Here is a 12,476-nt window from a genome sequence, read left to right as displayed (position 1 = left end):
AAGTGCGCTGAAGGATTTACTTTTGTAGCATAACTGTAGAAAATGGTTGCAAAAGTAGAAAAGAAATTTCCAATAAAAATAGTTACGTAAGGATTTTATTTGCCAAGGATTAGAAACCTGGTTAATTAAGTAGGGTGATAAGCTTTATAGTAGCTTTAAAGTTGTCGAGTCCTTGAAATTCGTTATAAGTTGTTTGACTATGATGCCTCACCAGCTGCTTATTGAAAATTCCATATTTTCAAAAGTTTTACTAATTAAAAAAAACTTCCATATAGATAAAATATATTTTATTGCTAAATATTTAAAAATTTGTGTTAACATTTTAATTAAGTAAAATAATTAAAAAGTAGTATTTATTGCATAAAATACATAAATCGTTACTTGGTATTTGTGTTAGCAATAAAGCACAGAATAAACGGTGTAAGACACAATTTCGCATGATAGAAATTTGTCGAGCCTAAACTCTTTGCTACATAAAAATATAAATTCCAAAATTTAAGTTCAAAATTTTTTATGCAGTTGAGTACAAATATAAATTGAAATTTTTTTTTGTGTATTTTTTCACTCCATAATGGAAATAATTATAAACTAGGTAAATAAATTTGGGTTTATTTAGGCTGCTTTATATCTTAAAAATTTAGTTTTTGCATTTCTAACAAATGGGGAAGATTTCGTTGTAAGCGGGGATTGTCGTTTTTCTTTGCGCTTTTGCTAAGCAAGCACATTTTTTTTTTTATTATAAGTACATATGTTTGTATATATTTTTGTATATTTTTCTTAAAAATTAAATTAAAAAAATAATGCCTCACTTTTATTTCGGATTATTGTGAGCTGCCCTCTCTCGTTTTCGTTGTCGTTTTTGTTTTCGCTTTGTGTGACCAGTTTGTAGTATCGTATGTAGCCGCAGAGTTACCTTGGTGAACCGTTATTGTACATATTATGCTCATTGTGCTCATTTGCTCTTGAAAATTTTTCTGTTTAAACAACTTTAGAATAAACAGTTCATTGCTTCAAAAAAACAAAAAAAAAACAAAATTGGAACCAAATAATTGCATATGTAGATACTAAGTAGTACATATGTGAGCACTTTATTGTCAGAGCAACACACAATTGCTATCCTGTCGACAGCGACGTCGCAAACAACTGCGCGAACCCATTTCATACATAAAATCGGGATTGCTTATGTAATGCTGATTCAGTAACTGACTGCCCAGCATTGGCGATAGACGTAATTGTTGTTGGGAGCGATGATATTGTTGCGGTGATGCCGGTAATGTATTATGTTGCATTTGTTGTAATGATGCTTGTGGATGTTGGTGTTGGTTTTGTTGCTGATGTTGATGTTGATGTTGGGAATGTTGGGTTAATTGACTGAGGGCAGGGCTGGGCAGTATAATTGTGCTAATACTACTCTGGCCTCATATACCTTGCAAGTAACGGCGTAATTCTTCTTCAGTGTCGAATATCATAACTGGGAATGGTGAGCCTGGCACAAATTCACCAGCCCATTTAACCTCGACGCGGTAATCGCCTGGTTCTGTGGGATCATACTGGAAAGAGGAGAGGTAACAAATTAATTTATAAAGTTGAGTTGAGATTCTGTTTACCTTGCACAAAATGGTGCGATCCTTTTGACTCTCACGCTGCATTTCCACGCGGAAGGCACCCTTGGGACCACGTACACGCACTGTTAGCTGGCCAGCGCCAGCGCCGCGCGTATCGCAGATGAAACGAGATTGGAAGGTGGCCAGCACGCCATGCTCAATGCCGGGGCCGTAGACGCGAACCTGTGGACGGAGGAGAGTTGTAAAAACATGTTACTGGGAAAGTTGATTTTTTTTTTGTTGGTTTCAGTGGTTCATCAGATCCGAAGTTATATGCGCTCTTCTTTGTTTTTGTGGCACAGAGCTCCTCTTGTTCTCAGCCTAGCAAGTTTGTCACGCAACCCTTTTCCTAATGCGGCCTTGTGGCTAAGTACCCAAGTGTAGGTTAAGTTATCGTGATTGCCCCGATCTAGCATCGAAAGGAGAAATATTTAGCCCGCCTACTTTGAAACTCTCATAGAACCTCTTTGTATTCTTACTTTCCCTAGAAGTGAACCAATTCTTCGTTCTGATGAAGGTTACAAAGTCGTATCTGCTAGATGTGATAAGTCCAATCAGATATTCAAGAAACTAGTAACGGAACGAATGTCGGTGTGTCCTCGCCAATTTGCTCCGCATTTAGATAATTTTCTACACTTTCGATTTATTCTACATTATGGTAACTCCGACAGAAGCTACTCGACTGTGCACTATTGCTGTTGACATGCATTCACATCAATTAGTGACCTCTAATAACCCCGAATAAAAAGTGGACTAGATATTCATCTATCTAGTTTAGGCCAGATAGATATGTTATGTTATCCTACGAATTAGCTGAACAGATCATATTATCTTAATCCGTTCGATAAAGTTGTCTTCCAACCATAATCTGCTGAGATCGTTGAGCGCTGAATTGATCGCTGACAATGACGTTTCTTTCCATATATCTTCCAGATTTTCCTTTGTGGCCTGGAACATGTACTCGAAGTCTGGCTTTCATCATTTAGAGTATATCTACGCTTCATGACCATCCTTAATGGAGATTTGCACACATTCCAGTGCTTTAATAGCTTTCTGACTGACAGAGAAGATGGTTACCACAGGGATGTAGATCAAAAGAGGAATCTGTAAGTCACCTCGTAACTTCCTTGATTGCTGTAAGCTTGAAAACCCGCCCAGAAGTTCGGCAAACCGAAAACGAAAGTTGGATAAGAGCTCAAGTCAATATATCCAACTTCCTACCTGGAGGTCTAACTTAGAGCCATCTGAGTAAAGGGTAAATGGTTGCAGAATCAGGATACAGTCTCAAGACTTTTGTGCAAATAATTCCTGAGAGCAAAAAAGGGACGTATTACAACTGGAAAGGCGAAAGTCCACAAAAAAAGTCCTTCTCTGAAAAAGCGGTCATACCGGCCGATATCTCTCCTTCCCACATACATAAGTGAGTTTTCGAACCCAAACGCAAGAAGAAATGGATAAGGAGTTCTGAGTTCCTGCTTCGATTCCCGCTCGGTCCAGGTTAGGAAAGCCAATATTTCCGGCTCCCGAAATCATATTAATGGCGAATAAGTTACTCGGACTAAGTAACTTAACTGGAAGCCTTAAGAGTGCTACTTCTCTATTAGATAAGACGCAAATCTCCAAGATGGTTTTTTAATAGCGGCTGCTAGGAATACCCTAAAGTAATCCTGAGAAAAATTGATAGAATTTCTAATTCTCCTCTATTCTCCTTAGATCTAAATTTTTCTAAGCGACTACGCAAAAATTACTATGTCCTTTACAATCAGATAAAGCTGTGTGCTCACCTTGCTAGCGTCAGGTGCTCCGGCGACCTTTAGAGCAAACGGCGAGCCTGGCACATTTTGACCGCCATATTTGATCGTCAGCAAATGTCTACCGGGCTCCTGCGGCTTGATGTTCAGCGTAAACGTAGCATCACCATGATCATACAATTCGCAATAGGCCACTTTACGTGGACCTGCGCAATGAGCGGTCAATTCGCCGGGACCGGCACGTCGTGTATCAATCCAAGACTTAATGTCTTTACCAACAATGCCATGACGTAGACCCTCTCCTGAGCAAATTACTTTCGAGGCATCCATCGACGAACCGACAGCAACTGTGAGCGGGCAGCCTTTAACTAGACGACCATTCCATTTCACGGATAATGTTAGCGGTCCCGAGGAGGACTTTTGCGGTGTATACGAGGCCAGCCAGATATTTTCTGTTGGTCGCGGTTGAGCCAAACTCACCGGCACGGAAGTGTTGTCTTGATGCACCAATATGACTTCCGGGCGCCCAGCGGGCGCATTTGTGGCATCGATAGTGAAATGTGCCGCCTCGCCTGCTTGTGCGGCAGCCAGACCACGTCCCGTAAGCACCACCTTATCGGCCGCTTGTTGACCGGTCACAAAAGCACTGCGCGGACATTGCACAATGGTTAGGCCACTCCAAGTGAGATCTAAATCATGCTCGCCTGGTGCCAGATTGTCAGCGGTAATATAGATACGCATTTTTCCATCATTTAATTTGTCGACAGGAATTTCAATGCCATCAATTGAGCAGGCCAACTCGCCGGGGCCAGCATTCTCGACATCGAAAACTATACGAGCCGGCAAGATGAGACGGCCGTCGTGATCGAGTAGTGTACCCCAGCCGCCCACAGGTGTGATCTTTGATGTTTCCACACAGGAAACACTCCATGGAGAGCCCGGTAAATTGCCACGATTTGGGCAGCTAGCGCGTATTTCGTAATGACCCACGGACAGAATAGTGTATGAAATGCGCCATTCGTTGTTGCCCAGAGCCTGTAAGGGAGGAAAAAAAAACTTTAAACCATAATTCAGGGTACCAAAGCACCAAATTCTCACCTTAATTTTCGGTTCAATTCGTTCGCCAAACTCGTCCACCCGTTCGATTTGCACATTTGGCGCAATCGGACAGTAGACAATGAAAGAGGCTTCTTTGTTGCGCTGGCAAACTTCGAGTCCATTGCCGGCAGCGCGTGTATCTGTTTTCACGCCTGTCGCCGAGGCGGTGAAGGTGAATGGCGAACCCTGTACTGTCTCGCCGCCAAACATGATAGTCAGTTTGTAAGCACCTGGTTGTGATGGCACGAATTCAACGCTGTAGATGCCTTCGGACTGTTCAGTGATGTGAACGGGCAGATTTTGATTGGTTGGAGAGACGGCAAATGCCTCTAGTTCAGCAATACCGGCATTCTCGGTGCGCACTGATGGAGAGAGAGGAAGCAGGGTTGGAAATAAACCGAATTAAAGTTAAGGGCGGTTCACCAACCTGAGAAACAGATGGGGCTATGCAACGCTAACTGGCCCTTGGGCACACCTTGAACCACAACACGACTGGTGTCAAAGGCCTCGCAGGTGAATGGACTGCCTGGTAGTGGCTTCGATTGGTGGAGAACCTCTGCAAAATATAACATTTACAAGTGAGTTTGAAATATAACTCGAAAACCAACTTACCAATTATGCTTTGTCCTGGCTTGTTGATTGTGAATTCAGCTTGCAGATGACCGCTCTTGGTTTGATAACAGCGCACAGGTAGTGCTTGTCCACCTGGCCCAGAAACGACTACGTCGAATTCGCGGGCTGGTCGCTTCAGCGTATCAATGGCAAATGACGTAGTCTTGCCAACACGCGACTGATACAAACCCAATCCAGATACACTAATCTCCTTGCCAACGTTCGCTGGCAGCACATTGATCTCAAGCGGTTTCAACGAGATCGGCACTTCATTAAACAGTATAGTTATCTTGTGTGGAGCTACACGCGTTGGGTGATAGACAATCTCATAAATGCCGTTCTTGGACGGACCGCGTATGGAATGTGGCACTTCGGAAGCACCACACTTGACCATTGCCGATAGTTCGCCTTGTCCAGCTTCATTGAGCGACACTGAAATGCTGGCTGGTCGCTGGAAAACTGATTCACCCACTTCCGTGATCTTCACCAGCGCTGGATCGAAAACGGTCAGTGTGCGCGTGCCTATGTGTTGACGTGTGTCGCGATCAATAAAACGTATCAAGTAATTGCCGGTCATGTGTGTACGGAACTCGGCTGTCTGCCTTGTGATGGTATATGGTACTGGCTTGTGATCGGGTCCCACAATTTCGGCGATTTGATCATCTGTTGGAAAGTCGATGGTCGCTAAGCTGCCAATCTGTATGTGTTGGGTAGTTTGTTGTATATCTACGCGGAAGGGACTGCCGTCGACGGGCACTTCATTGAATGTGATATTCACATAGTGTGGTTCTGTGGTCTGCGGCACGAAGGTGACGTCATAGAGGCCACGCGCGCATGCAACAACCTCCGCCTTTACAGTGCTCGTGTCTGTGGAGACAACTAACTCAAGGGTGCCTTCGCCCGCACCAGCGGCATCTACGCTGAAAGTTACAGGCACACCCAATGCAGCTGGCCCATATTGCTGATCCAAGCCGCTGATGCTTACGCGTGAAACATCGAAGACATTGCACGAAAACGGCGAACCATTAATGTGCTTATCATTGGCTGTTACGCTTATCAAGTGTCGGCCCACTACTGTGGGTTGGAATGCAGCTGTATAGGCGTCGCCTCCTTGTGGGGTTAACTGGCAAATAATATTGTCGCCGGATGGCGTGGTAACAAACACTTGCGGCTCAATGCCTTCGAAGCCCTCTAGCTCGAATATATTATCTACTTTTATAGCTGCCTGTTTCAGACCTTCGCCGCTGGCTAAAGCGCGTGGCAAACTCATCGGGGCAGAAGCAATCTGACAAGTGAATGGTGAACCAGGCACGGGATGACCGTTGAAGCGCACCGAAAGCGAGTGTGGTGCTGCCTCCGTGGGTTTGAAATTAACTTTGAAGCGCGCATTACCTTCGGATTGTACATAGTTCGGCACGTTTTTGCCATTAACGGCCACTATAATTTCCAAGTTGCCCGCACCAGCTTGACTGGCATTAATACCAAAACTGACGCTCTTGCCTACCACACCGGGACGTATGTCGGTAACAATAACCTTCTCGGCCGAATAGGCTTTGAGCAAGAAGGGACTACCCTCTACGTGGCTGCCACCAGGCAGGCGCACTTCCACCGAGTGATCGCCCACTTCGACAGGCTCGAATTTGATATTATAACCAATGCTATCCAATGGATCGATATTGACAGGCACGCTACGCCTGGCCGGCCCAAGTACCTCGACAATGGGTTCCGCGTCTGATTCCACGGCAAACTCAAACAGCCGTCCAACGCTAACCTTATCCAAGGTTTCTGGCGATTGTATACGCGCAGCGGCCGAGACGCGACAAGTAAACGGCGAGCCGGGTACATCTTGTCCGTTGAAACGCAATTCGACTGTGTGATTTTGTGCATCACGCGGCGTAAAACTAATGGCGTAGGTGTGTTGTCCTTGCGCTTGCGCCGAAGTCGGTACACGTCCGCCATTCACGGTGACCTCAAGATTGCCAGGGCCAGCTTGGGACGTCTCTACAAGAAAGGTGACTGGCTTGCCGACTGTGCCATTGCTGACATTCTTCACTTTGATGGCATTCACGTCGTAGACCTAGAGGGATGGTGGGTGGGGGAAAATTGGAAGTAGCGGTTAAGATGAGAGTGACTTTAATTCAATGACCGTAGGCCAAAACAATCCAGTTGTGTTTTTGGTACCATAGAAGTAGATATGGTCTGAATTAAATTCATAGTAGAATTTCAATTATTCGAACTGAATTATTTTGGTCTTTGGTCTTAGCATTTTTCGTATATTAAGCGATACAATTGTGCGGTCCTACCTTAGCTGCATAGGGGCTACCCGCGGTGGACAAACCGTTGACGGTGACATTCACACGATGTTCGCCGACTACGCGTGGCACGAACTCAGCCTTGAAAATGCCCTCCGAGGTTTGGTGGACCTGTGCAGGCACTGACTGGCCGGCAGGTCCTGATGTGCAGGTCAGGATACATTGTTTTTATAGTTGTTGAATGGGGTTTTTTGTTGAGTTTTTATTTTTTATTAAAAGTTTTTTTTTGGGTTTTGGTTTTTATTTTATTTTTATATTTTAATTGGTTGCATTTTTTGATATTTTTTTGTTTTTGTATGATTGTTTTTCAAAGCGTTGCGTTGCGCGCGTATAAAGTTAACGTCGTAAAAATTTGGTTTTTGTTGAAATTTGCAAAATACGGGTAAATTATATTTTGTTTAGCAAAAGCATACGTTTGTTTTAGTTGTGGATTTGCAGAGTTAGTTGGGAGCATTTTTGTTGATTATTATTTTATTATGGGATTTAGCATGTGAGTGTTTTGTTTAAAAATGAATAAATGAGAAAAAATTTTGGAAAAAGCTTGATTAGTTTTATAAAAAAAAAAAAATAATTGTAAATATGAAAATGGACTTCGGTGTTAACTTAAAGCTATTTTCAGCCAAATTATTTTAATTTAAAGTAAGTTAGGATTTGTACAAGCGTGTTTAGGAGAACTTATAGATTTAGTTAGTAAGTTATCGGCAAGCTAGAGTTAAGAAAAAGTCATTTGTTTTTTTTACGGATTTAAATAAGAATGTTAATAAAATTTTACAACTAAATAGTTGAATTATTTACAAATATAAAAATTATGAAACGCATATTAAGAAATATTTTGCAATTTTTAAAATATTTGATTATGCTCTAATTGGGCTATTTAGGTTGTAATTCGATTTTACAAATAGCAATAAATTTAACTAAAATTCGAAAAAGACCTCACCTAGTTTTCCAAATTTTCTCTACCATTCAGTATTATTTTCTTCTACAGTTTTACCCTAGACTTTCTATTCCATTATTTATATACACAAGTAGCCTTACCGTTTGCCGGATTCATAAGGATACATTTTAAAATTTTCCGGTTTTCGATTTTTAACTATTAAGTGCGTGCTTTCTTCGCCAGACAGGCATATTCTGGTAGTGACAGGATTCACTCTGGATAAATAGAAGTTTATAAACATCTTCTGAGTATGGAGCTACAGTTTTGATCGACTATACTCAATTATGCGCTACGCACTCGATTTAAGGGTCCACTGAAATAAAAGCATTGAACTAAAACCACAGTTTTTGTTATAACCTTCCTTTTATTAACTCGGGATGTAACTATGTAATATTGATGCGCCTAAAAGATGCAGCGATTTCTATTCTCAAGTTACATACCTGATGACAGTACGAATGGCAATTATAATAGGGAGGTTTAGTTTTTTTTAAACAATAATTTTTATTATCCACAGTGTTTGTTACTTTTGCTTGGAAAATGTGACTTCTAAAACCTGGCTTAAATATATTTTCAAAACGAATGCCTTATCTAAAATCAGCGGTGTTTTAGAGGTCTGCCAACGGTTGGGAAAGTTGCCAATACTGTATGTGGTTAAGGTAAAGTAAAGTCTAAATTTTAACGCTCTCACCCCCGAGGATTGTTCTATACCCTGTTTTTCATTTTGAAAATTAACAAATATTCAGAGAAAAAAAATTTTAGAAATGGTATAAAATTCTTAAAAATAAAATTTTTTCGATAGGTAAACTCTGCTTCCCTTCAGGAAACTTCATATAATAATACCCATTTGTTTATTTAACCATTTGTTAAGACTAACTATTTTTATGGGAGACCCACAAAAAAAGTTGGTATTAAAAAATTCTAAAATAAATAATTGCGTATTATTATTGAAAGCTTCCTGAAGAGAAACAAAGTTTTCCGATTGTAAAATATTTCAATAATTCTACTACATTTCTATGAAAAATTGTTTTTTCTCCATATAAAATATGTACATGGAATATTTTGAGCGACCTCTAAATATTTTTTAATTTTGAAACAAAGAAGGGGTACCTTTTTTCGGTATAGAACATCCTAGGGTGTGCGAGCATTCGAAATCGGACTTCACTTTTTTCCATATGCATTTTGGACCACCCTAATGTACATAGAAAATCCATGTTTACATGGAAGAAAATGCGCAACACCCTCGACAAAAAAAAATTCTCAAAAATCAACGGTAATCTTTAGAGACTTGAAACCTTCACCTTATTAGTATTAAAATTTAATGGGCTACAAAACTGCGTACTAAACATTTTTCTAAGAAATCGAATTGAGAAGGGAAAAATTTTGATGAAGTTCTATGTGAAATTTAAAAAAAAATATTCTGCTGGTTTTTGCTGTTGAAAGAACTATATTTTTTTTTATAAAAAACTAAGAAAAATTCGGTACGGAAAACATAAACAAGTAAAATCGTCAAAACGTCAGGGTATTCATATTTTTGACGTTGACTGTATGTGTGTGTTTATCTGAAGCTGGGTGCTGCTAATGATTTTCTTTGTCATTCTGGGAGTCTGGGTATTTCAAACTACCTCATTGTGTTAAGTTTGAGTTATTTTTGGAAATCTCTGGATGCTCGTGTTAATTTATGCTGTAGAATAGGCCTACCAAGAGTAAATCCATCCGAATATATTTTTCCGAAAAAGGTATAAAGGAATTGTAAAAAGTAAAGACATCACCGCCTACTCAAATATCTCCCGCAATACTTTGATAGAGCCTTTTCTCTTACCACTTCTGAGAGAATGATTGATTTAAAATGTGTAACTCAAATAGTTTTTTTTTTTTTTATTTGTGAGTATGTTTTTATTTGCAAATAATTTTTCCCTTAATGGATAACATTAATAAAGTCGTTTATTCAATACGTTATACTAGTAAAAAATGAAAGTACAGAAATTTGTATTAGATAGTGCGTATATATAGTAAACTGTTCGAATATAGTAAACTGTATTTAGGCTATTGAAATTTAGTTGTGTAATAAAAATTGATAAAAAAACAAGGAAATAAAAAGTAAGAATTTCGTTCGGGACAGTAGAAAAAAAGGCATAGACGTGTTAGTGAAAGACTAAATACAAAAAAAAATTATTATTTTCCAATATGCAATACTAAGTATTAAAAGATTTAAATTTGTATAATTTATAGTGCAATTAGAGAAAATTAATAAATAGAGAGTTCAAGTGTTGTAGAGTGCAACTAAGTGGAGCCTGTTTGTGCGAAATTGTTTCATATACATTTCGATACATTCACACACATTTGCATGTTGTATATATGTATGTATAAATGGTGCACTTAGTAGGTACATATGTATAGTGTAACTTCATATATGTAAGTGTGATATGTAGTAAATATATGTATTTATGTAGTAAGGAGAAAGAGTGTCTAGTACAATAGTTTTCGCCGCCCTGAAATATAATACAGATCAAAAGTGAGAATCGAAAAATTGGTAATATTTAAATAATAACAAAAAAAAATCAGAATTATTAAAATAAATAAACATAAAATATATATAATTTTGCATAAATAAGTGTGAACACTGAGCATAGAAATCTCAATTGGTGTATTTGAACATATACAAACATACAAACATTAGTACATATATACAAACAAAAAGGGGCCGACATTGAATAATAATGTATAGTACGTGTATTGGGTACTTAAGCACGTCTCTTTCGATTGGCCTAAGCAATTTTTTGAATTTGTTTAAACTGATTAATATTTGGACAAAGATAGAAATGTAATATCCCCTAGTTAGAGAAATACTGCTGGCGCTTTACTTATTATTCAAAAGCGCCACAAACAGCTAACGGTGGCTGAAGACTGCTCAGGTAGTTCACTCGACGCCACCGACTTTTTAGCTGCTAACTGTAACCAACTCATTCAGTATAAACTAGCAGCGTTTTTCTGCTAGAGATGTCGAATGGAAACCGAATGTATTTGTGTAATTGTTTACTTTCAATTCGATATATGAAACGATTCCAATAAATTAAGGTAAATTTAAATGACATAACATAAAATGTGAAATCTTTTGTATTGCATTTATTTTCTTTGCATCGAATCAACGCAAAAATTGTTTTTGGTCTGGTTGTAATAAACCACTAACTGCAAAATATCTAAGCTCTGTTGTGTCGAAATTTAAAAATTTTCACAAAGAAATGTTGGCTTGTTAAAAGTAGAAGATTTTCCTTGAATCGGATCGTTAGACTAGATATAATGACATGCAGGCTTATATTGATAGATCCTCGAACCCTGGCTATGTGCCGGTGAAGTTTATAGCAAAGCCATTTATGAATTATTATGAGAAATTTAAATAACTGAACTTAATTTCACAACATGCGAGTTAAAGTTTGAGCGTTTATTTTTAAGGAAAAAATTTAATAGTAGAAAGGAAACTGAAGAATATGTTTTTTTTTTGTAGTTTTTTGCTCCTGTCATGCCTGCCTAATGCATAATATGTATACATACTTTTAGTCCGTAGAAAAATACCAGAGGTTTGCAGTAGATAACGAGTTTAAAATTTTTTGAATGATATTTGTCTAGTAACCCCGGCTATGTCAGCCTTTAGTGCATATAAATCCCCTGGTCCAGATGGCATTTACGCATGCCTGCTGCAGCAGAGAGAGGGAGAGAGAGAGAAAGGAATAACTTTCTCAGGAATAAGCCTCTATGTCAGAGTCAACACGCATATCGGGCAGGCAAATCTACTATTACTGCAATACATAGCCTAACTCAAGTTATTGAAAAGGCATTGCGGTATAAACAGATAGCTTTGTGTGCATTCCTCGACATATCAGGTGCTTTCGACAATACGTCTTATGAAGCAATATCGACAGCTATGATGCGAAAGGATATTCCTGGCCTTCTAACGGACTGGATCATAAGCATGTTTAAATCCAGAACTATAATAGACGAACTCCTCGAACAGCTAAATGGCAATGGATTCACGGCATATGGATATGCAGATGACCTAGGCATGAGGACACAATTTGTTCCAGATTGCAATCTGCGCTCAGATTAACGGAAGACTGGTGTGTTTCAAAGGGATTGTCAATAAACCCGCAGAAGTCCACCGTTGTCCCAT

The 12,476-nt window shown here is 39.3% G+C and overlaps 1 protein-coding gene across 1 annotated transcript; it reads right to left on the bottom strand.

The window, feature by feature from the left end:
• Positions 1 to 315: 315 nt before the first annotated feature.
• On the bottom strand, positions 316 to 7,530 carry LOC118751737 (filamin-C-like; the record flags this gene model as incomplete). The annotated part of the gene is made up of 7 exons (XM_036486549.1): positions 316 to 1,550; positions 1,608 to 1,787; positions 3,389 to 4,390; positions 4,454 to 4,815; positions 4,881 to 5,009; positions 5,066 to 7,142; positions 7,369 to 7,530. Coding segments are annotated over 7 exons (4,044 nt in total), but the record flags the coding sequence as incomplete, so codon positions are not given.
• Between the last annotated feature and the right edge of the window lie 4,946 nt (positions 7,531 to 12,476).

Source organism: Rhagoletis pomonella, unplaced genomic scaffold (genome assembly GCF_013731165.1).
Source record: "Rhagoletis pomonella isolate Grant_MI unplaced genomic scaffold, Rhpom_1.0 Rhpom_scaffold_00942, whole genome shotgun sequence".
In the NCBI taxonomy this organism is placed as follows: domain Eukaryota; kingdom Metazoa; phylum Arthropoda; class Insecta; order Diptera; family Tephritidae; genus Rhagoletis; species Rhagoletis pomonella.
This window is presented reverse-complemented; position numbering and strand designations above follow the sequence as displayed.